This window comes from Lissotriton vulgaris, chromosome 7 (genome assembly GCF_964263255.1).
Source record: "Lissotriton vulgaris chromosome 7, aLisVul1.2, whole genome shotgun sequence".
NCBI classification, from domain to species: Eukaryota; Metazoa; Chordata; class Amphibia; order Caudata; family Salamandridae; genus Lissotriton; species Lissotriton vulgaris.
In genome coordinates, this window is record NC_141695.1 from 1,614,918,744 (window position 1) to 1,614,942,198 (window position 23,455).

General features: G+C 42.3%; 1 protein-coding gene across 1 annotated transcript in view; it reads right to left on the minus strand.

Moving 5' to 3' along the window:
• Positions 1-23,455, minus strand: part of CDH22 (cadherin 22) — a 1,063,019-nt gene that overhangs the window by 385,239 nt on the left and 654,325 nt on the right. The window contains exons 4-5 of the mRNA XM_086932547.1: positions 10,639-10,806; positions 5,074-5,261 (exon numbers count right to left, since the gene is read on the minus strand). Coding sequence (XP_086788673.1) covers positions 5,074-5,261; positions 10,639-10,806 — 356 coding nt within the window. The remainder of the gene's footprint in view (positions 1-5,073; positions 5,262-10,638; positions 10,807-23,455) is intronic.

The following is a 23,455-nucleotide window of genomic DNA, read 5'->3' on the forward strand; positions in this document are numbered from 1 at the left end:
TCCCCCGAGACAGTTGATGATCCGTGTGAGAGATTTGTCTGATGCAACAATAAAAAGAATTTCAAAAAAAAAAAAAAATCAAAGTTATTATTCTAGTAGAGCTTTTGACTGTAGTACAGTCCTTTGTTTAACTTCATTCAGAGGACAATATGAGAGGGGGCTCTGAAAACCTCTAGCGCTCTCCATTACCCATTGGGAGTGACAAGGGCAACGGGAGGCTTGATCTTACTCGTGTAATGGACCAATTTCGAAAACAGAAAATAAGCGTTATTTTAATGAATTTCTGCAAATCATAAAGCTTAGAGGTAAATGGGGCAAGATAAGAACTGAGAAGGTCATTTAAAATTTTAAACATCTTTGTGTTAGGGTCTCATGTTTTTGTAACAACTAAAATGATATGTGGATCTATCCCAGGACAAGATCTGTGTATATATATATGTGTGTGTGTATATATATATATATGTGTGTGTGTGTGTATATATATATATATATATATATATATATATATATATATATATATATATATATATATATATATATATATATATATATATATATATATATATATATATATATATATATATATATATATATATATATTCATAGATTCACTGAAGATAAACAAAGATTAAAGTAAGGTTATTTTTTTGCTAAACTTATCAATGCCAAGATTAACATTTTGAAGTGAAAAATTAACCAGTTATAGTCAGTAGAGCTAACTATAACTTTTGCCTCCACCGTAACCTGCTTATGACCTCACATATTACATCACTCATTACATTGTTTTGTGACATCATCAATGACATCACTGATGACGGCCAAAATGATACCATTGATGATAACACTGATGACATCACTGATGACATCATGCAATAAGTCTGTTATTTTGTTTTATAGTGTACCTAGTGGTGGGTGACTACCATATTACTTTTCTACCTAATTTTGTACAGCCTGTGCCCAGCTAATTGTTATATGTGTTCAAAACACATGTGCTCCTAATGTAGCGGTATTGAACACAGTATAAATAATTTATATTGAAGTATAACTCTGTATGCAGGTCACAGTTGATGACTTGGGTTAATTATGTTCTGCACAAGATTTTTGGTACTGCAGAAAATGTTTCCAGCAGGGCAAAGATTTAACATACTACATACTAAATTGTGTAAGTTGCCTTGAGTTATTAGACAGAAATGTCTCAGCATGACAGTTTCTACTTAACATAGAAGACTGTATGTACCAGGTACTATCCTATGTACATGTGCTTGTTCTGCTTAAGAAGATGGGCTATCTGTAAAGTTTTCACCATAATAGTAAGGTTGCAGGTAGTATGATCATTAGCATTTTCAGAACTTGGTTATTTTAAGTGAATTGTCGCTCTTTGGATAAGTTCTTTATAAAATGTAAACTATTCTCAGTAGATATTTTTAATACTCTGTGTTTTTCTCATGAGAGTTTCACTGTCGGCAGACAATGTGGTACAGAGTAAACTCTCTCCATAGAGTAAACAGTGTTAACAGTACCCACTTTTCTCCTTACATCCTCAGCTATCTAAATGTTCAGTGACTGTCAGGGGTTTGATACAGGTAAAGACTGTCCATAGAAGGACATTACTTATGTAACAGGACTTCAGTATCTGGAAGAACTTGGTTTTCCCTGAAGAAGTGTATACAGATTGAACACAGTGTGCAGGATAGGTTACCCTTTCATCTGTGGCTCAAAGTCAACATGAACTCAGTAAGCATGGGTGGAAAATCCGTTCCGCTCGCGGATTTTGCGGATTTTCGGTAAATTCACAATCCGCGAACGCTCGCGAATTTACCGAAAATCCGCAAATTCGCAAATTTGCGGCGTGCGGTGTAAGTTCGCAATTGCGAACATGTAGGTGTGGCGGGCAGCAACAATCTCGCACTTGCGAAATTACAAAATTTGCAATTCTGCACAAGAAATCCACTAGCAAGCAGCATAGACCTTCTGAAAATGATGATTTTTATCAGAATAACTCCTCAGGTTGACATTTGCCTGCCCTTTTTGGATTTGAGGCCTTTTGACTTTCTTTGGATCACTTTTGGATTAGAAATAAACTTTCACAAGTAAGTTTGTTGCCATTACATTTGCTGTTCTGCAGAAAAACGAGTTTTGCTAAACTGAAAGCACTCAGCAGCAGGTGCAAAAGTTCAAATTCATCATTAGTAACCATTCCCTGTAGTGCTTCCTGACTGGGGCCCCTCCAGAGTTCAGTTGCTAGTTGCAACAATTGTATGACCCTGCTCTGACCCTCACAGCTGGATCATAGAATAGCTACAAGTAGGCCACAAAGGTCCTGGAAAAAAAATTTGCACTGCAACAGAAAGCAAATTACAGATAGGGAAGCAGGTGCAGACTGGAATTTTAAAACAGTGACACATTAATAAATCAACCCCAAATTAATTAATGTCAGTTGAAGCAGGGCAGGTGTGCTTGCTTTTTCCCCCCATAATCTACAGTGATTATGATGAACCAGAGGGTGGCATTGATGTACCAGAGGGTGGCATTGGTGAAACAGAGGGTGGCAGTGTTGAAACAGAGGGTGCTGTGAACCTGTGATGATGAAAAAGACGTAGAAACAACATAGTCGCGACCGTTGCGTGCCGACAAGTAAGTTCGCAATCGCGAACTGCTACAAAATCCTCGCGAACTGGCAGAAACCCTTGCGAACACAAAAAAAATCCGCAAATTCGCGAGAATTCGTGGATTTTGCGGATTGCGAGTTTGCAAATTCGCAAAATTCGCGAACGCCAGATTCGCAAAATTCGCCCATGCTTAGAACTCAGCTACCTCCGCTACCTATGAAGTGTATTGCATAGGGCCAATGTTGCACATAACACAAGCTTGCTTTACATATGGGGTTGTATGTATGATAGAAGTAATGATGATTCAAATTCTGAGTAATTTTTCACTTACTTTCATAGCTCTAATGTTATACCCGTTTACCACGCTATGTGTGTAAAAGTAGTCTTGTTGATGTCATCAGTGATGTCATCTATGATGTCATTTAAGATTTAATTAGTGGTGTCATAAATGATGTCATAGAACATGTCATGAGTGATGTAATATGTGAGGTCATAAGCAGTGCATGGCGAGTGTACAAGTTATAGTTAGCTCTGCTTACTATAACTGGTGAATTTCAGTTTTTCTTTTTGTTCAAATCGTTAATGTTGTCACTGACATATTCACCTAACTATAACGCTACTTTAACCTTTGGTTTTTTTCAGTGAGATAGATATATAGATAGACAGATAGACAGATGGATGGATGGATGGATGGATGGATGGATAGACAGATAGATAGATAGATAGATACATAGATAGATAGATAGATAGATAGATAGATAGATAGATAGATAGATAGATAGATAGATAGATAGATAGATAGATAGATAGATAGATAGATAGATAGATAGATAGATAGATAGATAGATAGATAGATAGATAGATAGATAGATAGGTAGATAGATAGGTAGGTAGGTAGGTAGGTAGGTAGGTAGATAGATAGATAGATAGATAGATAGATAGATAGATAGATAGATAGATAGATAGGTAGGTAGGTAGGTAGGTAGGTAGGTAGATAGATAGATAGATAGATAGATAGATAGATAGATAGATAGATAGATAGATAGATAGATAGATAATAGATAGATAGATAGATAGATAGATAGATAGATAGATAGATAGATAGATAGATAGATAGATAGATAGATAGATAGATAGATAGATAGATACACTAAATGGGTATATGGATTCTGTGCCTAACATTCATTTATCTGCGAGTGGAAGCCAAAGACCTGTTCATGGCTTCAGAGCTATAGTGAAGATTATTTTTCAATTTTTAAAGTGTTTTCTAATTTAGTTATGGGCTTGATAAATAGTTCGCCAGATCAGTGCAATCAAAAGGCTCCACTACAACAGCAGCAACAAAATTTACAGACTCCACTATTTAAAATACCTCTCCTTCCGAACTTGGAAAACACTTGTTTTAAAATACATAACCAATCATTTGGGACCATAAAAATACCTCTATCTGATACCACGCTACAGCTTTTGACTTTAAGAATACATGTGACAAAGTGTGTGAACTTGTGTTAGCATGTTGTTGCATTGAATTGTGTGTACATATTATGGAGGGATTGTGTTTCTGCAGTTGCGGGGGCATATGTTGTGATTCACTGTGCAAATCAATACATCGAAATGCATTTGTTCAGTTCTAAATGCAACGTTGCGGAGACATGTTTGCTGTCGCATGTGTAGCTTGCTGATGCAGTTGTGTGAAAAAAGGATGTTGTGTGGATGTCTGTTTAATGTTTATATGTGTAAGATGGTCTCATTGTGCAGTTGTGTGAACAAAGCTGTGTTGTTTGTGTGTCTGTACATGTGATAGAGTGTGAGTATGCACTTGTGTGTAATGGTGGTGGACTTGATGAGTATCTGTGTGTCCATATGAATGTTGGACCCTATGTGCATTTGATTGCGCATGTGGATTTGTTTACGTTTTTGCATGAGTGGGTAGTCCGATAGAGCATGTTCAGGCAGTTGTGTGTGCATGCGCCTGTGTTAGATTGTGTGTGTACCATCATCTGTGCTCTTCTCTGTAGTTGATAATGTGTAAAATAGTAAGTGCCAAGGCTCATAGTCTTTCACAGAAGCCTGCAGCCCGCGCAGACTGCTTTCGGAATTGTAGAATACCAAGTTTGTGTTCTCGTTAATCTACTTTATGCATCTTTCTTCCACCACCATAAATTCCCTCATACTTTATTTCACTCTCCCAGGTTCTTTTGCAGCTTTTTCCCTTGTTCACACTTTTTTCACTCTTCCTTTTCCTTCTCACTTCCTCCTTTTGTGTCTTTCTCTCTTTTGCTCCAGGTCAGAGTCTGATGAGTAATATTAACCTCAGGTACCCAGAAATGAGTGCTGGTGGTCCCCATCTGTTACCATTAGCTCAAATTAAGCACTGCTTCTCTGTGCATATGGTTGTGTCTAAGTGTCTGTTTATAAGACTGAACTGAAAAGTGTACAATGTGCATTACTTCTCCCAAAATACCTTCTGGATGCTGATGATTGCCTCCTGGCTGTTGCCATCTGTGGTGACTTTGAACATGTTGGTTCCCTCCTCCTCCTGGATCTGGTACATCATGTCCGTGTTCTCCCCAAGGTCTGAGTCCTCCGCTTTCACCGTGCCGATGAGTGTGCCAATGGGTGCGGACTCTGCAATACTGAACTGATACATCTCTGGGAACCAAGCAAGGGGAAATTGTTACTAACCAAACACGTGCACATTACCAATCTTCCTCATTTATTTCATCATGGCCTATCCCCCTACTCTATTGCCCAAACACCTCACTATATTCCTTCTTTCATGATCTTTGAACTCTGCCATTGACTCTTCCTTCCTGGTTCCTGACCTTGTCCTTCTTCTCTTTCAGTGACCCTTCCCTCTCGTCTTTGTTCTTCTCCCTCCAATCTTCCAGATACGAACCTACTGAATCTCTCACATCTCACATATTGTGAATCGTTTGCTCTGACGGTGAGCTTTAACTTTCTATCATCCTGGTATCAACCAGTGGAAGAACCTTGATTTTCCCTGGAAATCTGGGAAACAGCAAGGCTTGTGACAAGCTTTTGACAACCAACTAACTGTGCATAGCATATAGAGGAGTGATGATGTCCCCGACAGGAGAACGGAGGCAAACCTTGAACATTGATCACATAAATTAAGGGGGAGCCACACTTTTCTTTGACACACATCCACAGAAGAACCCCTAGTTGAGGCAGCTAAGGGATGACAGGAATCTGGGGAACCCTGGTGGGAAAAATGTCTGTATTTTGAGGCACATAGTTGTTGTGCAATGCATGCCATTGACTTTGAATTGTTTTTGTGTTTTGTTTCTTTTAACCCCTTGAATGCTCATCATGAGCCACGGTGCTCGTGTGCTCATGACGAGCTCAGCTTGTCATGACCGTTAGAACGCTTGCACGCTGGGGAAATTCCCCTGCTGTGCGAACGTTCTACACAAACGGGTGTGGTCATGACGAGCTCAGCTCTTCATGAGACCACGAGCACCATGGCTCATGACGAGCTGAGCTCGTCATGAGCACTGGGGTGCTGTGCGCCCCCCCTTCCGCACAGCGGGGGAATCCGCCCCGCATACAAGGGGTTAATGTGCTCAATCACTCGAGGCCATCTTGGTGCAAGGACAAGCAAACATGTCACGCCCACCGATTGTGGTTTAATGTGAAAAAGAAAGAGTTTACAGGCTTCTTGACTAAGAGGGTACACTCCTACTGTCTAAGTTTCCACAAGGTAGGAACAAGGTAAGAACAAATACACGCCTATCTATAATACCCTCGACTATATAGTGCTAGGGAATATCCTGCGTGCTATATTTTCAAAGTTCAATATTCTGCACTCAGTATTGTGGTAGAACGCTGCCTTGGTAAGCTCTGCAAAACACTTTAAAATGAATGCACTGCTCTATTGGGAGCCAGGGCAGCTTCAAACAATCTTGAGATGCTTGATAATAGATCTGAATACTTAGATCTGGGACACAGATGTGCTTTGCACCAGTTGTATGTTATTAATATATTAATTCACAAGTCTAGAAGGGCGTTGTCATTATCTTATCCACGATAACATCAAGTTATTGGCAATTTCACGTGGTTCTTAGAAGGCTGCTGTACAGGATCTTTATGGAGAGTCTGTACTAAAGTAACACCCTACTGCACTTATCTGTGCCATCATAGATGTCTTTTTTTCTGAATTACAACCAAGGGTTCAGATGCAGATATGGCAGGGATGAGCTCCACCGTGGATGAGGGCTACAGTGTGGAGCCACAGAAGTGCCAGCCCTGCAGAGACACATGTGTCTGTGGTGGCTTGTACTGTGGATCACTTGGCTGCTGAGGCTGCCTATTTTCTGAAACATCCTATCTGTGGTGGACATCTGCCTGGTTTGGAGGAAACCCTTGTTGCTGCACATATGTATGTGTTAGAACACCTGAGGCCATGATATACAAGCGTGTGCGCGCTCTGGGGCACCTTGGCATTACAGAATGGATCGCAGACGATTGTGACGCCTCTTCTTTAATACTGATATTGCAGGCACTCGTAAAGCGCCAACGCTATCTTAAGAGGACATTCCCTCATTTGCATGGGGGCTGCCCCATGCCAATGAGGGAATCTCTTTGCCCTTGCGCTAGTGCCGTATTACAGACGCTGGCGCAGAGAAGAAGAACCTCTCAGGAAGCGCACTCCCCTCTCCCCTCCTTTGGACCCCCCCAGATTGAGGCACAACTGTCTCTATAGGAACACCTTTCTGTGGTGGAACATCTAGCTATGGAGGAATTGCATACAGATTCTGAAATATCTGGCTGTTGAGGCACATCTGTGTGTAAATAAAACACTTGGTTGCTGTGGAACCCCAGCCTGTCATGGGACATCTCGCTATTGAGGCTGGGACATTTGGCTATTGCGACTCACCTATCTGTTGTGGAATATCTTGATGAATGAGCACATCTGTATGTGATAAGACACCTAGTTGCCATGTACCACTGCCTGTGGTGGAACATCTGGCTTTTGAGGCTCATTTGTCTGTAGTGGAATATCTGGCTGTAAGCACATCTGTCTGAGATGAAATGTCTTGGCAGTTGAGCAACTCCTGTCTCAGGTGGAATACCTACACGCCGAGACAATGGGGAACATTTTGCTTCTGAAGCACAACAGTATGTGGCCAACACCTGGTTGCTGGAGAACCCTTGCCTGTGGTGGAACACCTAGGTTTGAAGGCACACATCTCTTTGGTGGAACATCTGGCTGTCAAGTGTGTGGTGGAACATATCTTTGCTGAGACACACGTCTGTGTTTAAGACCTTGCTGTTGAAGCACAGCTGACTACTGAGGCACACATATTTGAAGCAGAACACACAGGCACTGTTGCACTCCTGTCTGTTGTACAGAGTTACACGCTGGGGACACCTGGGGAAACAACTTTTAAAACGCAGTCATTACATCACACTACCTTTACATAGCAGTCATTACATCGCAACATCCTTTAAATCACATGTCATTACTATGCAACCATTACATGGCACGTCACTACAACGCATGTCATTACAATGCATGTCACTACAACGCAGGCATTACATCGCAAGTCATTACAACGCATACCATTACAATGCATAGTACCCTTACACTATCCGACACTTACCCTACTGTTGCACCCCCTGGAGTTAGAATAGTAATTTTTACCTCTACACTATCCAACACTTACCCTACTGTTTCACTCACTGGAGTTAGAATAGTAATTATTACCCCTATACTATCCAATACTTACCTTAAATGCAATGTAATGGTATGCATTGTAAAGGTATGCATTGTAAAGGTATAATGCAATGTAATGGAATGCGTTGTAAAGGTAGTTTCTGAAAATGCGATGTAATGGCATGCTTTGTAAAAGAATGCGTTGTAAAGGATGTTGCGATGTAAAAACTGCATTGTAAAGGCATGCATTGTAAATGTATGCGTTGTAACATCATACATTCAACACCTGTCAGTCGATAAACACCCTAATGTTGAACCTCATTTTGTTTGCTGAGAAACCGGGCTAGATAGACCTTGTATTTCACTGTGCCCAGCAGTTCTTGGTAACTGGTTTTAAGAGGCCAGAGTGACCCCTAATTCCTCAGTCATTTTTCCAACTTCCTGAGTTGCAGGGAGGCACAGGGAGGTTTCAACAAGAGATAAAAGAAAAGTATTTCTGGAGTAGGTGGGGAAGGTAAAAGGAAAGCAATCCTTTCACTTCATGACTTTATTCAGATAAAATGTATCCATAAAAGACAAATGGTGTAATCAATACAAATATACAGAAACACTCAGTAAAGAGAGCATAAAATGATAAGGCTTACAGAATTATTAAAATACAATCATACAGTGTTCATTGAGTTATGAACTCAGATAGAAATTTTCAAAAAAGCCCCTGCGGGAATAATGAATTCATCATTGCCCAATTCAAGAAGAGTTCTATAAGCTTCTCTATAATCAACGTTAAAACATTTCCTTAAAAAGGGGAGTAAAAATAACTTCGTAAATTGTACATAATACCCACAGAAAAATAGAAAATGTAAGAAAGATTGGGCCGAGCGTCCGTCGCATGGGCAGGGAGAGGAATCAAGATTAGAGCAAAAACCCAGTGGAAAGCACAATAAGTACTTAACTGTACCTGCCCTAAGGCGAAAAAAGAGGCTACATCCCAGTGGCTCATGGGCAGAAAGCAATCTCATTGAGGGAGAAGAGAAAGAGGTGTGAGAAGGAGAGAAAGAAACAGAGCGAATGGATGGATGAGGGGAATGAGAATCTGTGAAAGGAGATGAAGGGAGCGGGGCAGGTAATTTGCCAGGGCTGCTTTTGGTTCCCGAGTCCATTCCTGCCAGGACAGCTTGCTTTTGAGGCACATCAATAGTTGAAAAGTTTGCAGTTTATCCATTCATCCTGTGGATGTAACCTAGCAGGCGAGAGGCATCTTTTCTCTGATTTTGAGCAGAAGGCTGCTTGAAAAAGATATTGCTGCAGGAAGCACACAGTCACTCAACTGTTTTGTAGGCAGCCTCATGCTTACATTACACATGTCTTGGAGACTTTTTCAAAAGACAGTTATGGACAGTATGAGTAACTAAAATGTTAGTCTGCCTATGGGCTATTCCATCAAGATGCAGGGGGGTAGTGGATTTTGTATAACTTGATTGAACCGCAGACTTGGACTCTAGAAGTAAGTGGGACTACAGAGCCGGTTCCACCACACACCCTATGGGTTTTCATATACCTTTACTGGGAACGACCAGTGAGTCTCCCGCAAATCATATTTAAGCATGAATGAGTGTGTGCATGGGTGTGTTGAAAAAGAGTCAGGACAGTATTCTGTGAATACTGTTTAGGGATATTCTGGTCCTGGTGAAGATCACTTGAGCTACAATGGAAAATCATCGATGACCATAGCATGTAGACATTATTAATGACGGGAGGGCCATTGACAGCCTCCAGCACCCAGGTACTGCTTAGGTATAGTACTAAAGAAGTACTAATGTGTTATTAATCTTATTAGGTTGACCCTTTTTAAATGGTAATGCAGGTTTACACCCTAGATAATTAGAACATATACCCTATCCCTACGATATCAAGAAGTCAGTGAAGAAGGTTAAGCCCACCCAAATGTACCATCATTATGGATGACGAACCCTATGATAAAGCATGCCAGGAGACATCCATTGCTGAGAGTCCCCTCATAACCCTAACGTGTTGTCCAAGAAGAGATATGGAACGAGATACTTCTTGTTGTTCCAATTTTGTTTAACCTCATCCGCGCGGCGCAAATTCGAGCGCTGTGCTGAACGTTCTATTGGGCTTATGGACTCATGACGGAACGGTTCCGTCATGACCACAGGCCAACCGACGCTCATGACGGAACCGTTCCGTCATGAGCACAGGCCAACCGACGCTCATGACGGAACCGTTCCGTCATGAGCATCGAAGGGGTTAAGGTACCGTATCCTGTTTGATTAGGTTGCTCTATTTATCTGCTACAATGATGAAGAGTGAAAAGGTGAGGTAACTTACTCTGGGGAAACCGGGGCGGGCTGTCGTTCACGTCAGTGATGACAATGGTAACGGTGGTGGAGCCAGACAATCCACCCATCTGTCCAGCCATGTCTGTCGCCCGGATGACCACTTCATATCGATCCTGGGACTCTCTGTCCAGATTGCCAACTGCTGTGCGGATCACTCCTTAAAAACAAAATGATATTGCATACAGTCATTCATTAGAGCATCTACAACTGGAAGGATTAAGAAAGGGCTAAAGATAAAGCAGATCTAGAGGTGGTGATAGGTAGAGTCGCCTAAGATAAATACAATGGGAAGCAGGAAGAGGAAGACTCAGAGAGGACAGAAGAAAATATAACTCTTGCACAGGAGAAATGAAAACAAAAGGAGAGAACTTCGAAGTAAAGACTGAGTTAAGACAAAACTCATGTAAAGGAGAGAGAGATGCTAAGAGAGTGCTAGAAATGGAGAATCCAGAGTGTTGTATAATCAGAAAAACACCACATTCACTTTCATTTCTTGAAAAGGCAACACATGATGTTTATTTAAATACTATCAGCTTGATGTTATACCTTAGCAATTTAGTGTATATTACAAAGGAGGAAGCTATTTTGTGTTTACACCCTACAAACCTGTAAGTGCAAGGTGGTGCTCTCTGCCTGGAAAACAGGGTAGAGCAGTGATTAAATCTGATGCACTGTGTGGTGCATGTTCTAAATGACAAAAAGACACAAATATGGCTGTGTATGCATAAAGTGAAAATCATACAGATATTGGCAAAGCTAAAAGGTCGCTTATTTACAATGCGAGTGCCAAGCGATTGGCTTTGCCAATGCTTGTTTATATACAAACATAAAAATGCTTGAGCAAAAGCAAACACACATCTTAAGGTATTTAAAAAATGTACATTGAATTCAATATTTCCAATCTGTATAAATGGCATGATTTATTTTTCAAATACTTTTCACACAGGAATCTATAAAACAGAATTTAAAAAGGATATAGAAGTGTCTGGATAATAATAAGGAAAAAACTTGCCAAGGCCAAATTGAAATTCCTGAGGCCACAGAAACTAAACAAATGCTCCAGCCATTCGATCTTCTGCAGTAGCTCAGGGATCAGATATATGGGCCTCTAGACGAAGAGCAGTACAAAAGGGGGTGGTGATGGACGGAGCATCTGAGTCAATCAAAGACTCACACCCAGTCAAAAGATCTGGGTTTAATCCATCACCGTTCTTTAGCCCACTCTGCCACCCCAGTTCAGACATGGCTATATGCAAATCAGTCTGACCCTGTGCCTCATGGGAACAGTCCAGCCCGAACTTTTGTACCGCTGTAGACGAAGAGACATTGTCATTTTAAGTCATACTATGTACACCATCTGCCTCAAAGAGCAGCGAAGTGAGAGCAGAAAGCAGCATCTCGCCCAGCACCATAAAAGCCTTTCTGAGCCAAGGCCTGTGCTTTTATGCAATATATAGAATACAGAAGATACAACAACAACCCTTAGAGTCTACTCTTTAGTCATACTCCTTAAAAATATCTCTGCTTTTTCTAGAAAATCGGGAGGATTGGGGAGATATATTAAGAGCTTGGGAGAGGATATTTGAGGGCAAAAGCAGCACAGAGGGAGAGAGCAAGAAAACACACATGTCCTCAAGGAGTGCTGGAGAAAAAATTAAAAAGTGTTTCCTTGAATGTGAACAGTGGAAGGATAAAAGACATCCAATCAAAAAGGTTAGTAAAGAAGAATAGCTTCAGTGGAAGGACAAACACAATAAGAGGAAGGAAAGTAATCAAATAAGAAGCAAGCAAATGATAGCATCAAGAAAACCACACATGGGGCCTCAAGACCTTCATAAATAAGGCCCATGGTAAGCAATGAGCTTGAACTATATCTACTGTAAGATTTGGCATGGTTCACAAGAGGTAGCAAAAATCATTTATTTATTCGAATGTCTAAGACAATCATAAAAGCTAACGTATAATCTGCGCAAAAATACAAATAAAACATACAATAATAATCATTAAAATGTGGGTATTTCCCCCTCTAAAAATCTATCCTTTTGTTGTAAAAATACAGCTAATTTAAGAAAACAACCCAGACTAAAAAATACATCAATACTAGGAGCAACTTGCATTGCTTACAATTGTATGCCCTGAAAAGAGGTAATAAATACAAACTTTTAAAAGGTTTATATACCTTACAAAACCTATTGAGAAATATAATGTATGGTAAATGGTACCAGGTCTAAATCTCAGCAATAAAGCTCTCTCCCATTTATTGCGCACATACAATGAATATAGTTCAGGTCCTGGGTTAGTTCTTAAATTAATATGATTTCTTACCAGTGGTATGATCATTTCCAAATTTTACCTTTCGGCACAGTCTATTCGTGCATAAACGCTTCACAAAGTGCATATCATTTTTATTACTAACATAGGATTATCAAATGTAATAGATTTTTCTAGATCAGACAAGCTTTGTTTCACATATGCAAGCCAGGGAATACTCAAACACAGTGGTTCATTCTTTGTGACTAAAAGAGGCCCTGGAATTACTCCACACAGAAAGGCACAACAAAGGCGGTCCCAACATAATAAAATCTTCAAGATAGAGCATAGCCAGTTCGTCGTGACAAATATAGTGAGGGGTTAATTGTGTTGATGCGCCTGCACACAGTGAGTGGTACAGTGAGCGACCTAAGAAGACTTTGGGCAGCATTTCCAGTACCCCTAAACTGACTTGTTGCTCTCTACTGCTGAAGTTAGAATCCAGAAACAGGTGTCTAGAGTTACACAGCGAAGGTTGCACCAACAAGGGTGAAAAGTAAGGGTGAAAAGTTAAAGGCGACTACTGAAGTGAGTGTTATCATGCACTGCAATTACCATGATGCATTGGGGCAAATTGAGTACTGGGATGTGAGGCAGTGTGCTACCACCCTCCTTCTGTATACATATGCACTCAGATTTACCCAAAAATGTACAGTGATAACACACAGAATTACGCAAGAAGAGGAATTCTGTATTTAGTGCAATTTTCTTGGTTCAAAAATGCCCCCACTTGCTCAAAATAGATGCAAGGATGTATTTTGCACTAAGAAACAGCACTAAATGCAACAGAACTTGAAAAGCGAGAGCGAGCATCTGCTCGTACTTGATAAATGTGCACTTGGCGTACGAATATCTCCCAGCTTACTCCTAATGCTAGTTTCATAGCACAAAAGGCAACTTTGTGTGGTGCAATTAGCACTAGGAATATAGCGCTAAATGCAGCAGAAGATAATCAGCAGCATGAGCAGCCGGTCTCTCTCACTAAATGTGCACTCACAGAATCATTTTTTCCCCAAGTTACTCTTCAACACGCCGGCGTAATCGCATTATTGCTATGTAATTCCGCACCAAAGAGTACTGTGGAATTATCAAAATTGCTTCGCTCACGCCAGCGTAATTGAAATTCCGCCCAGGCGTAATACAAGCTTAGAATATGAGTACCTGAGTTTGTGCAACCCTTCAAAAACACAGACATACCACTCATAACTCACTGAATTTGACACATTCACTTATTATAACATACCATAACAAACAAAAGATGCCATAATATATTAGGTAACATACGTAACGGATTATGACATAACAAAACATAACCCAACAGGACAGCCACACATGAAATAACATAACAAAACCTGATTTTCTGACTGCAGTCGGATGGATGTCTGGAGGGAAACAGTTAAAAAAGTCAGGGGATAATCAGCAATTTAAACAACCACGGGTTGTTCGTTCCCTCCTGCAGTAATTTAGCAGGCTCAGGGCCGTTCAGCACATTTTTCCTTTTTGCAGGAGTACGTGATTTTATTAGCACACCCCCACCAGCAGATTACAAATGAGCTCGAAAAGACATGACGGCCAATCCGCCCTACGCCCAGTCACATACTAATTAGCAACTTCTATAAATATCCTTCCTTTACATTTAAAAAAAAATATATGATTGAACTGTTTTTCTTTTTTCTTTGGGGCAGGAGGGGGAGTCGAGGGGGGTTTGAAAGCCTTTGGCGAGAACGGACCTTGGTAATTGGGTACGCTGGTAGCGCATTGATGTTTTTTTATGGAAAGTGTGTACTTTAGTCATGGCGGCTCTTTAACTCCCTCTGGTTGAGACAGAGACAGCATTGACTGAATCTGAAGACCTCAGATGACATATGGGAAGGGGTGGGAGAAAAGGACTGAATTTAGAGAAATGTCCTGGCTGTGGGCTTATACAAGGGGCGAACTTACCCCCAGATTCATCATTGTCATGTTTTGCGAATCCTTAATAGCGATTATTAAGGAATCGCTATTAAAGACTCGCAAAACGGGATTCATGTAGAAATCGCAATATTAATTGCGATTTCTACAGCTTCCTTATTTGCGATTCGCTAATTGCTAATCGCAAATAAGGAATGACTCCCCATGCATTCCTATGGGCCTAGAGGCCCATAGGAATGAATGGGGAGTCATTCCTTATTTGCGATTAGCAAATAGCGATTCACAAATAAGGATGCGATTTCAAGGGTGCCGGGGTGTCCAAAGGACACCCTGTAGCACCCCTGAAATGGTAATGTACACAGGTGTTGCGCACAGACATGTCCAAAGGATATGTGTGTGTAAGTAACATACAACTTAGAAAAATGCACTAAAGAGCATTTTTCTAAGTTTTTGCTATTTACCACGTAGTTACACTTCGCGGTAAATAGCGGCCCCAGTTTGCCAATTCGCAATTTTAAAATGGTTCATGAATTGCATTTAAGGAATCTCCAATTGAGATTCCTTAAATGCAATTATTCACAATTTAGTGATTTTTAGAATTGCGATTTTTGCATTTGGGATGATTAATCCCAAATGCAAAAATAGCGCTCGCAAAGGGCCAGATTCTCAGAATCTGGCCCTTTGCGAGCCGATTCCGGCTTCATGAATCTGGCTGAAAATGTGTAGAAATATAACTATGTTGCCAACGTGCACACTGTATTTAAAAGTTCAAACACGATGTACAAAGATGATGCTCTCTGGTGTGCTTCAACTACCCTAGCGCCTTGTCCATTGGCGTCAATATGGTAAATCCTGGCAGGTGTGCAAGAGAGACCTTTTGCACACTTGCCAGGACTTATCCAAGGAGCAACAATCCTGTCCTAATCAAATCATAGTTTTAGTCAGTGGTTGAGCCAAGAACATGCCTGAGCGTCCCATACACTCCTGTTGTCCCCCGCTCCTTAATGCACTAGGGTGATTTTTTTTAATTTACGGTGTTTTATATAGCGCGAACTTGACCTGAATCGGGTATCAGAGTGCTTTACATAGCACCAGTTGCGTTACATATTTTAATATTAAGTTATTTGCCCAGAATCACAGGATGTTCAGCCTCATTGCCGAGACTCGAACTCAGTTACCCAGATTCGAGGTTGACCGCCCTAGCCGTTAGGCCAACTCCTCTGTTGTAATACAATGTCTGATTGAAAAACTACAGTTTCTCTTGACTCAACCAACAGCAACCCAAAATCAACCACTGTGTGAGACCACACAAGCAGGAATAAACGCTATTCAGGGTGCTGCAAATATTCTCTGTTTGGAAGGTATGGATGGCTTGGAGACACGGCCTTGCTAAGGCGGCACTGAAGACAGGGGTACAAGGCGCAGATGAATCCATGCCTTGTGTCCAACAGCACCTGGGTTTGACATTAAACAAACCAACTGGGAATTAAGCACTGGGGGGTGGATTTTGGGCATGTTAAATGGTAATGCCTCCTATCCATAGAGCACGGTGGACAGGGTTGACAGGAAGAGGTCATGCAGGGGAAGAGGTCATACGCTGGCCATTGTATGCAGTTGTTGGCCATTGTGGATGGCTATTGAGTATAAGGATACAAGGCACAGAGCATGGCTTACTAGCATGTCCTGAGCCCAGTTCCTGCTAACTACCATCAGAGGTCACGTCCACCGAGTACATGCACTTGAAAAATGTCCTTCAGTGGTATGGTCAGAGATACAAGACACAGGGCGATAAATGCATTTTCAGTCAAGTTTACAATGCAGGGCCTAGAAAGAGGCTCATGGTTGGTTTGTGAACCCCTATTCAAAGTTGAAAACATCCCTTTCCAGTTAGGGTGCCAAAAGTTACACTCAGAGGTATGGGAAAAGAGGAGAGGTCCTAAAAAACAGGTAAGATGCTGGGGAACAGTCAACACAGGATAGGGCTTAAGAACTGGAAATTATGGGATCACTAAAGACTAGACTGTTTGAGCAGGGCTTCTTTGAGTAGGTCCTGCACATTCGCTGCTCCCCGACTACTTAGCGCTGGGAAGCCCATTGGCAGCAGTGCGCTTTACAAATTCAGGAGAATAGAATCGACCATTCCGTATGTCCAGTACAAGATAGGTTTTGCCACAGACCATGTCCAGTAGGGATTGGTTCCCTCAGTACTAGGTAGAGGATGTGGGCAAAGATATAGTTTTTATCCAAGCACTGTGACAAAGGTCATCCCAGCAGACCTAATGAACTTGTGGGTGCCCCCGAAAGCCATGCACTTTGCCCATTGCCAACCAAGACTGTCTACAGAACATGCCCTGTGGCACTGGGTGGTAGAACAGGATATTTCTAGGCAGCTGTTGAAGCATATCATTACAAAACGCATATGAAAACAGACATAACTTTTGTTAAGGGATTATGTGGTTGTCTGAGACGAATTATCACTCAGGGTTACAACGAAGGTTTAAAACTTCCATAAAATGCTTACAGTTAAAGGGCTGTAATGGTTACTGAAATTCCCAACATTTAGTGCAACTTTAAGACCCAAATGCACCTGTCATAGCTTCACAGATGACACCACAGACAAGATCATAAATTACATCACCAGTGACATCACACAAACACATAAACACATATAAAGTATTAGAACATTGGAATGTTGGGAGCTCCTTTGAAAACAATGGAGTGCTCCTGGCTTATAATGGTTGGTATAAACCCGGAGCTCCAACATTACAATGTTTCTTTGTTCACAACTGTGGCTGTGAACAAAGGCTTTGGGGAGCCTGGGGGGATTTCAATCCTCTTGCGCTCCCTGAAGCCTTTGTTTCATTTGTTAGAACATTCTGCCTTCTAGTGGCAACATGTTCTAATAGCCTTATAGCCCTTTGTAGCTGGGCTATACTGGCTATTAAAGTCCCACTCCTTTGTTAAAGGCCCTCGCCTTCGGCTCGGGCGTTTAACACTGGAACGGGCCTTTAATAGCCGGTATAGCCCACTACGGTGGGTTATAAGGCTATAGTACAGTAAAAAGCTTCATATGAGAGCGATAACTCAATGAGATGTTTAACCAGTCCTTACAAACCTTACACTCACGTAAGTTGTTATCCACGTGTGGTAACCTCAGGTTTAAAATACCTCCCAAACTGTATGGTAGGCTGGTCCATATTTTGTTAGTTATGATAAAGCCCCATTTTGGATAACCTTAGCTGGCCTTTAATGAGACAGTTATTTCTAAAAGTACTCCTAAGTGTGGTACAAGAGGACCGCGTTGGAGAATACATTTGACCACCCATCTACATCTTCGTGCTCCAGAGAATGCATGCATGATTGAGTCAGTGGGCGATAAGTGCGCCTTGATTTTAAGAAGATTAACTCAGAGGGAGGTGATGAGAGCTTTCATTGACTCCGACTCTGAACATTCAGAGAATTAAGGATGTGCAATCAGTCAGAAAGTCAGTAACGGCGCTGAGAAGCAACAATTTGTAGATAAAGTCAGAGGAGGCAAATTAATTTGTACTAACTTGTCCCTTAGCTTCTAAATCAGTCGGTAATGTACAGCCACCTGGGACTGGACCAGCGGCAAATACAACTCAAAAAGTTGGGCTGAGTGTAATTCACTGGAGATTAAGATGTTTGATCCTGGAACTTTAGCACATATGGACCCTTCTTTACCCACAGCAGAAATATTTTAAGCTCTGAAACAGATATCAACTTTGCTGGAAGCCTTGATTGGGTTAGCTGATATCAACACCAGACATTTCAATCAAAATTGTACATATATCAGCCATTTGGAAATAGCAATAGATTTATTGGTTCAAATGACGTATCCTGTGCATTTAAAAATGTGCAGCATTTCAGAACCAAGGGGCATATTACCAAGGGCAAGAATCGCCGCTTTTTCGGCGAATTGTGCCGAGAAAGCGGCGATACTGCTAGAGCTCTATTAACAAGGGCATTTTAAAGCCTTGCCCAAGCCCACTTTGCATGTCGGTGATAAACATTGCTAATGACATGCAAAGTGGGCGTTCCCACGTCCAACCACATGAAAAATGTGATTGGAGGTGGGAACAGCCTATTACCAAGGCAGGCGTTGGGAGGAAAAGACCTGCGATAAACTCGTTTATCGCAGGTCTCCCAATGCCTGCTCTGACCAGGCGTTAGGCATTGATAACATGGGGGTGTGGATCATAAAGCTGAATCCACCCCCCCATATTATCAAGGCCCACATTAGCGTGTGAAAACAAAGTTTGTTTTCATGCGCTAATGTGCCGTATCGCCGACTATCGCCGGATTTCAATTCGCCTACCTGATGAGCATTGATAATTGCACGCTAAAACTGCGATGAAATCCGGCGATAGCCCGAAATACGGGAATGTGCGTTGTGCGTTTTCCAACGCACTCCTTGGTAATATGCCCCCAAGTTCTCAATTATTGACCAGAGCGGCTAGTAAAAAGGGAAATGCATGTTAAACATGTCAATATGTAGGTTATCCAAATGTAGCAAAAGTTATTGCCTTGGAAATAAAGGGGTAGATCAAAACACTCAGAAAATTAGACAGATATGGTAAAGGATTCATTTTCTAAACTACACCTGTGCAGAATAAAAATTCTGACGAGGAAGTGGTATAAAGTTCATAAACTGGAGGCTGTGTATTTAAGTTCTTGCAATGTTTCTTGTTTAAAGCCTGCAAAATTGAGTCTGTTAAATGCAAGACTGTGCCTTGTATTAAGTTTACCCAGGATATGATATTTTGCTCAACAATAACATATAGATATTTGATTGGGGAAGAGACATATGATAATAAAGAGCCAAATTCTCCAAAAAAATAATTTTGAACTTTTAATAATAACTGCAGAGGGAAAGGTAGAAGGGCCTTATTTAAAATATAAAGAATGCAAAGTATGAGTCTATTGGGACATAGTAGGAAACTGCATTTTAATTTTAATTTAGAAGCTCCTGGGGACAAAGAAGTTACAATGAAAACATCCAAACCGGGAGAATTAATCAATATATTCAGTGAAAAAACAGAATGATGTGCACTGCAGCATAATATTTTAAAGGAACCAATGCAAAGTAAATGCAAATGCAGCACGAAATAGTGTGACTATTTTATAGGTGTTGAGAGTTGTGCGAGAGCAATCCAATTGAAAGATGTCTAGTACATAGCTTTCATCCGTGTGTTAGACAGTTCAATCAATCAATAATTGAGGGTTTTTTAAAGCGCAGCGACTCGCCCATGAGGGTCTCAAGGCGCTGATCACAGATCACAAAAGAAAGATACACCGTCAGGTAGAGCTCTAGTCACAATACAGACTTACCATGGTATTATCAAAAACTATTTTCATAGTTGGCTGGAAGTTCTGCCTTCAAAATTATGGCTGATGGGGGATCTCTGCCCTGAATTTAGAGCACAGTGACTGATATGTACAATATTTTCTTCCATCCTACTAGTCAATCTAAATTCAACTCAGGTGTTGACCCAGAGGGTTCTTAGTTCCTTTTGGTAATCAGAATTAGCTTCACTCTACTTGTGAATAACCTTGTGCATCATGACATTAGTTTTATTAACCCCTTCGCTGCGGCGGGAATTCCGCCGCAGCGCTAAGGGGGCGGGGGGCCGAGCGGCGCTCGCATGCTCGTGACGGAGCCGCTCCGTCACGAGCCGCGGTTGAGCTGTGCTCATGACGGAGCGGTTCCATCATGGCCCCGCCCGTTCAATGGAACGTCCAGCGCAGGCGCGGAATTCGCGCCGCGCAGGCGCGCCGAGCGGGCCATGACGGAACCGCTCCGTCATGAGTACAGCTCAACCGAGGCTCATGACGGAGCGGCTCCGTCATGAGCATAGAATGGATTAAATGTGCATTCTACAAGTAATGATGTTAACTCCTAGAATACATTGATGTCCAATGTAAATTTCCCGATGCCTTATGTATTTATCCAAGGGGTTCTGAATGCCTCTCTTGGTAGAGATACATACCAAGATTGACATTTGTTTCATTTCTTGGCTATAGAAAGCCATAATTTCTGAAGCAGCCTCCAGATTTTCAAAGTAATGAGAACATTTGGGATCAGAAATCTCATTGGGTTCATTAAGAATTATAGAGAGCTGAGACATATGAAGTTCATATTAAATATGAGTCCAATGCTAGATCACTCCTTTCTATCAGGCAAACATTGGTCATTTGTTAGGTACACTTTTATGTCAGCATTTATAAAAAGGTCAGCAATACCCTAAATAGTTATCCCTTAAAATGTAATAAGACTTGGGAGCGTGGCCACGCCAATGACCAAGATGGCTGCACGGCATTGAAGCCCTGGCTCCTGATATTCACCTCTCCCACCAGAACGGGCCTTATGATGCATCCCAGGCCATCCACCGGTCTGCCACGAGACAGGGGTAGTGTGGGGCGCTGGATGGTGCTGATGACAGAAATAAAGCTGGGGGGAAACACTGGATTGAACCACATGGCCCAGGGACTGTTGGTGTGCCTGCCGCCATGGGCTTTCGAGCCCCGCCAGACTCTCTGGGCTGTCTAACACCAGATGAAGAAGCCAATGCTGATTGCAATGAGCCCTGCCTGCTGCTGGTGCCATGACGGGTTGCCTACTGGATTGAACTGGGCTGCGGGGTTGGCGCTGCCTGAGTGGCGGGCCTGCAGAACGCTCATGTGCTAATGATGCAGGCGGTTTGCCTCAGCCTGGCCACTGCATCCCTGTCTTCATGCCCTGGTAAGCCACCATCAATGCCTGAATGACTTTACCTGGGGAGGCGATTGTTGTCAGCCGAGCCTGGTGGGGTTTTAATGTGCCCTGCCACTGTCTTGCCCTGTGGCAGAGGCGTGCACTTGCTTCTCATGGGAGCAGCTTGCTGAGTCTGCAGTCCCAGAACAATCTCTATAGTTCACTTGGCCCCAGAGGCTCTACTGTGTCCTACCACTACCAGCCCTTCTGGTTTTCCTTCGAGCTGCGGGGAGCATAACACACAAGGAGGTGGTCCCTATCTGGCCCATACTGACGCCCTGCACTGCGAGGGACCTTGGGAAAATAGCCACCCCAGTGCTTACATCTGTGACTATCTGGCTGGAGGGGTGAGTGGTGGAGCTAGTACCCTTCGACGCTTGGCTCTACACAGCCATGAAACCTTCCTAACCACACTTTGAATTGTGGGTGCTCTCAGGTGGCAGTCAATATCAGGTGGTGCTTTGGTTGGAGACTGGGTTTGTGTTGGGAAAGTAGGAAGTAGTGGCGCTCTGAGCAGTATGATCTTTTGGCTGAGATCGGTGTGCAGTAGGCACGAGGTGCAAAGGAGGACAGGGGAACACAAACCCTTCGGGAAAAACACCCCTGAACTGGTCTAGGGAGGCCTGGACCAACTGGAAGGAGAACAGATCCTGTGCACACGCACGTGTGGTAAGTAGTCCAAGTATGAGGACTAAGGTTTCTGCTGATAGATAGTGATTGCTTCAAAAAGAGAACGTAGAATGTCAAAATTTGTGTGAATAAAGTTTTTTATAAGTCATATAGTGGACAGTACAGTAAGATAGTAGCCAGCCGACACGTGTTTTGTCACACCGTGAAGGAGGTGTAACTCATCAGGGCTCTAGGGCTACAGAAGTGGCGAGATCGTTAAGGCACGGAGCGGTGGAGAAAAACCCCGACCGCGGGTGAACTTGAGGCAATGAACGCCAGGAAGCTGCTGGAAAGTCAGGCAAGGGGTAAAGGGTAGCAGGGCCGATGGCGTCCTGATCTTCGAATGCTGCCTGTAGCAGAGTAGGAGTGCACACGATAGGTGCGTCTAGGATAAAATGGCTCAAAGCCATTTGATCCTAGACGCACTTAGGCTGGTGCTAACACTGCCACGTCGTTCATCGGCCTCAGCAGCCCTAAAAACCCTCCATTGGCTGCCAGTACACAAGAGAGTCTTGTTTAAAATCTTTCTGCTCACCTTCAGAGCCTACAGAGCAGTAGCACCAAAGCACCTAATTGCCAGATTTACTCATGACACAGCAGCTCAGGTTTTTAGATAGTCATCTGCGGACCTTCTTAAACCTCCGACTTTTAGGCTCATGGTTAAAGGAGGCATATCCTTCACTTTCTTAGGGACCAAGGCCTGGAACCATCTTCCATTGAGTTGAGACATATTGATTCTGAATCCCCTTTCAAGAAACTACTAAAGACCTGGCTCTTCACGGCCTCTGACTCTTTGTGTCACTCACTAATTTGATGGCTCAGCTTACCGCCTTGTCCTGCTGATATGATTTCTGGTCTCTTTTTACTAAATGATATGAATTCAGATATTTCTCTACTGCCTAGTGCCTGAATGCTCCCCTGGGAGTGACAGTTGTGCTTTACAAATACTGGATTCATTCATTCATTTGTTCATTATGGCTATAGTACTGCTGCTGGCTAAGTAAGAGATTGCCCTGCACTGGGCCAGTAGACAACGGGCCATATTATCAAGAACGGGCAATAACATTATCGCCGCTTTAGCCGCAGGAAACTGCAGCTAAAGCAGCGATAATGTTACGCCCGTTCTTGATAATATGGCCCT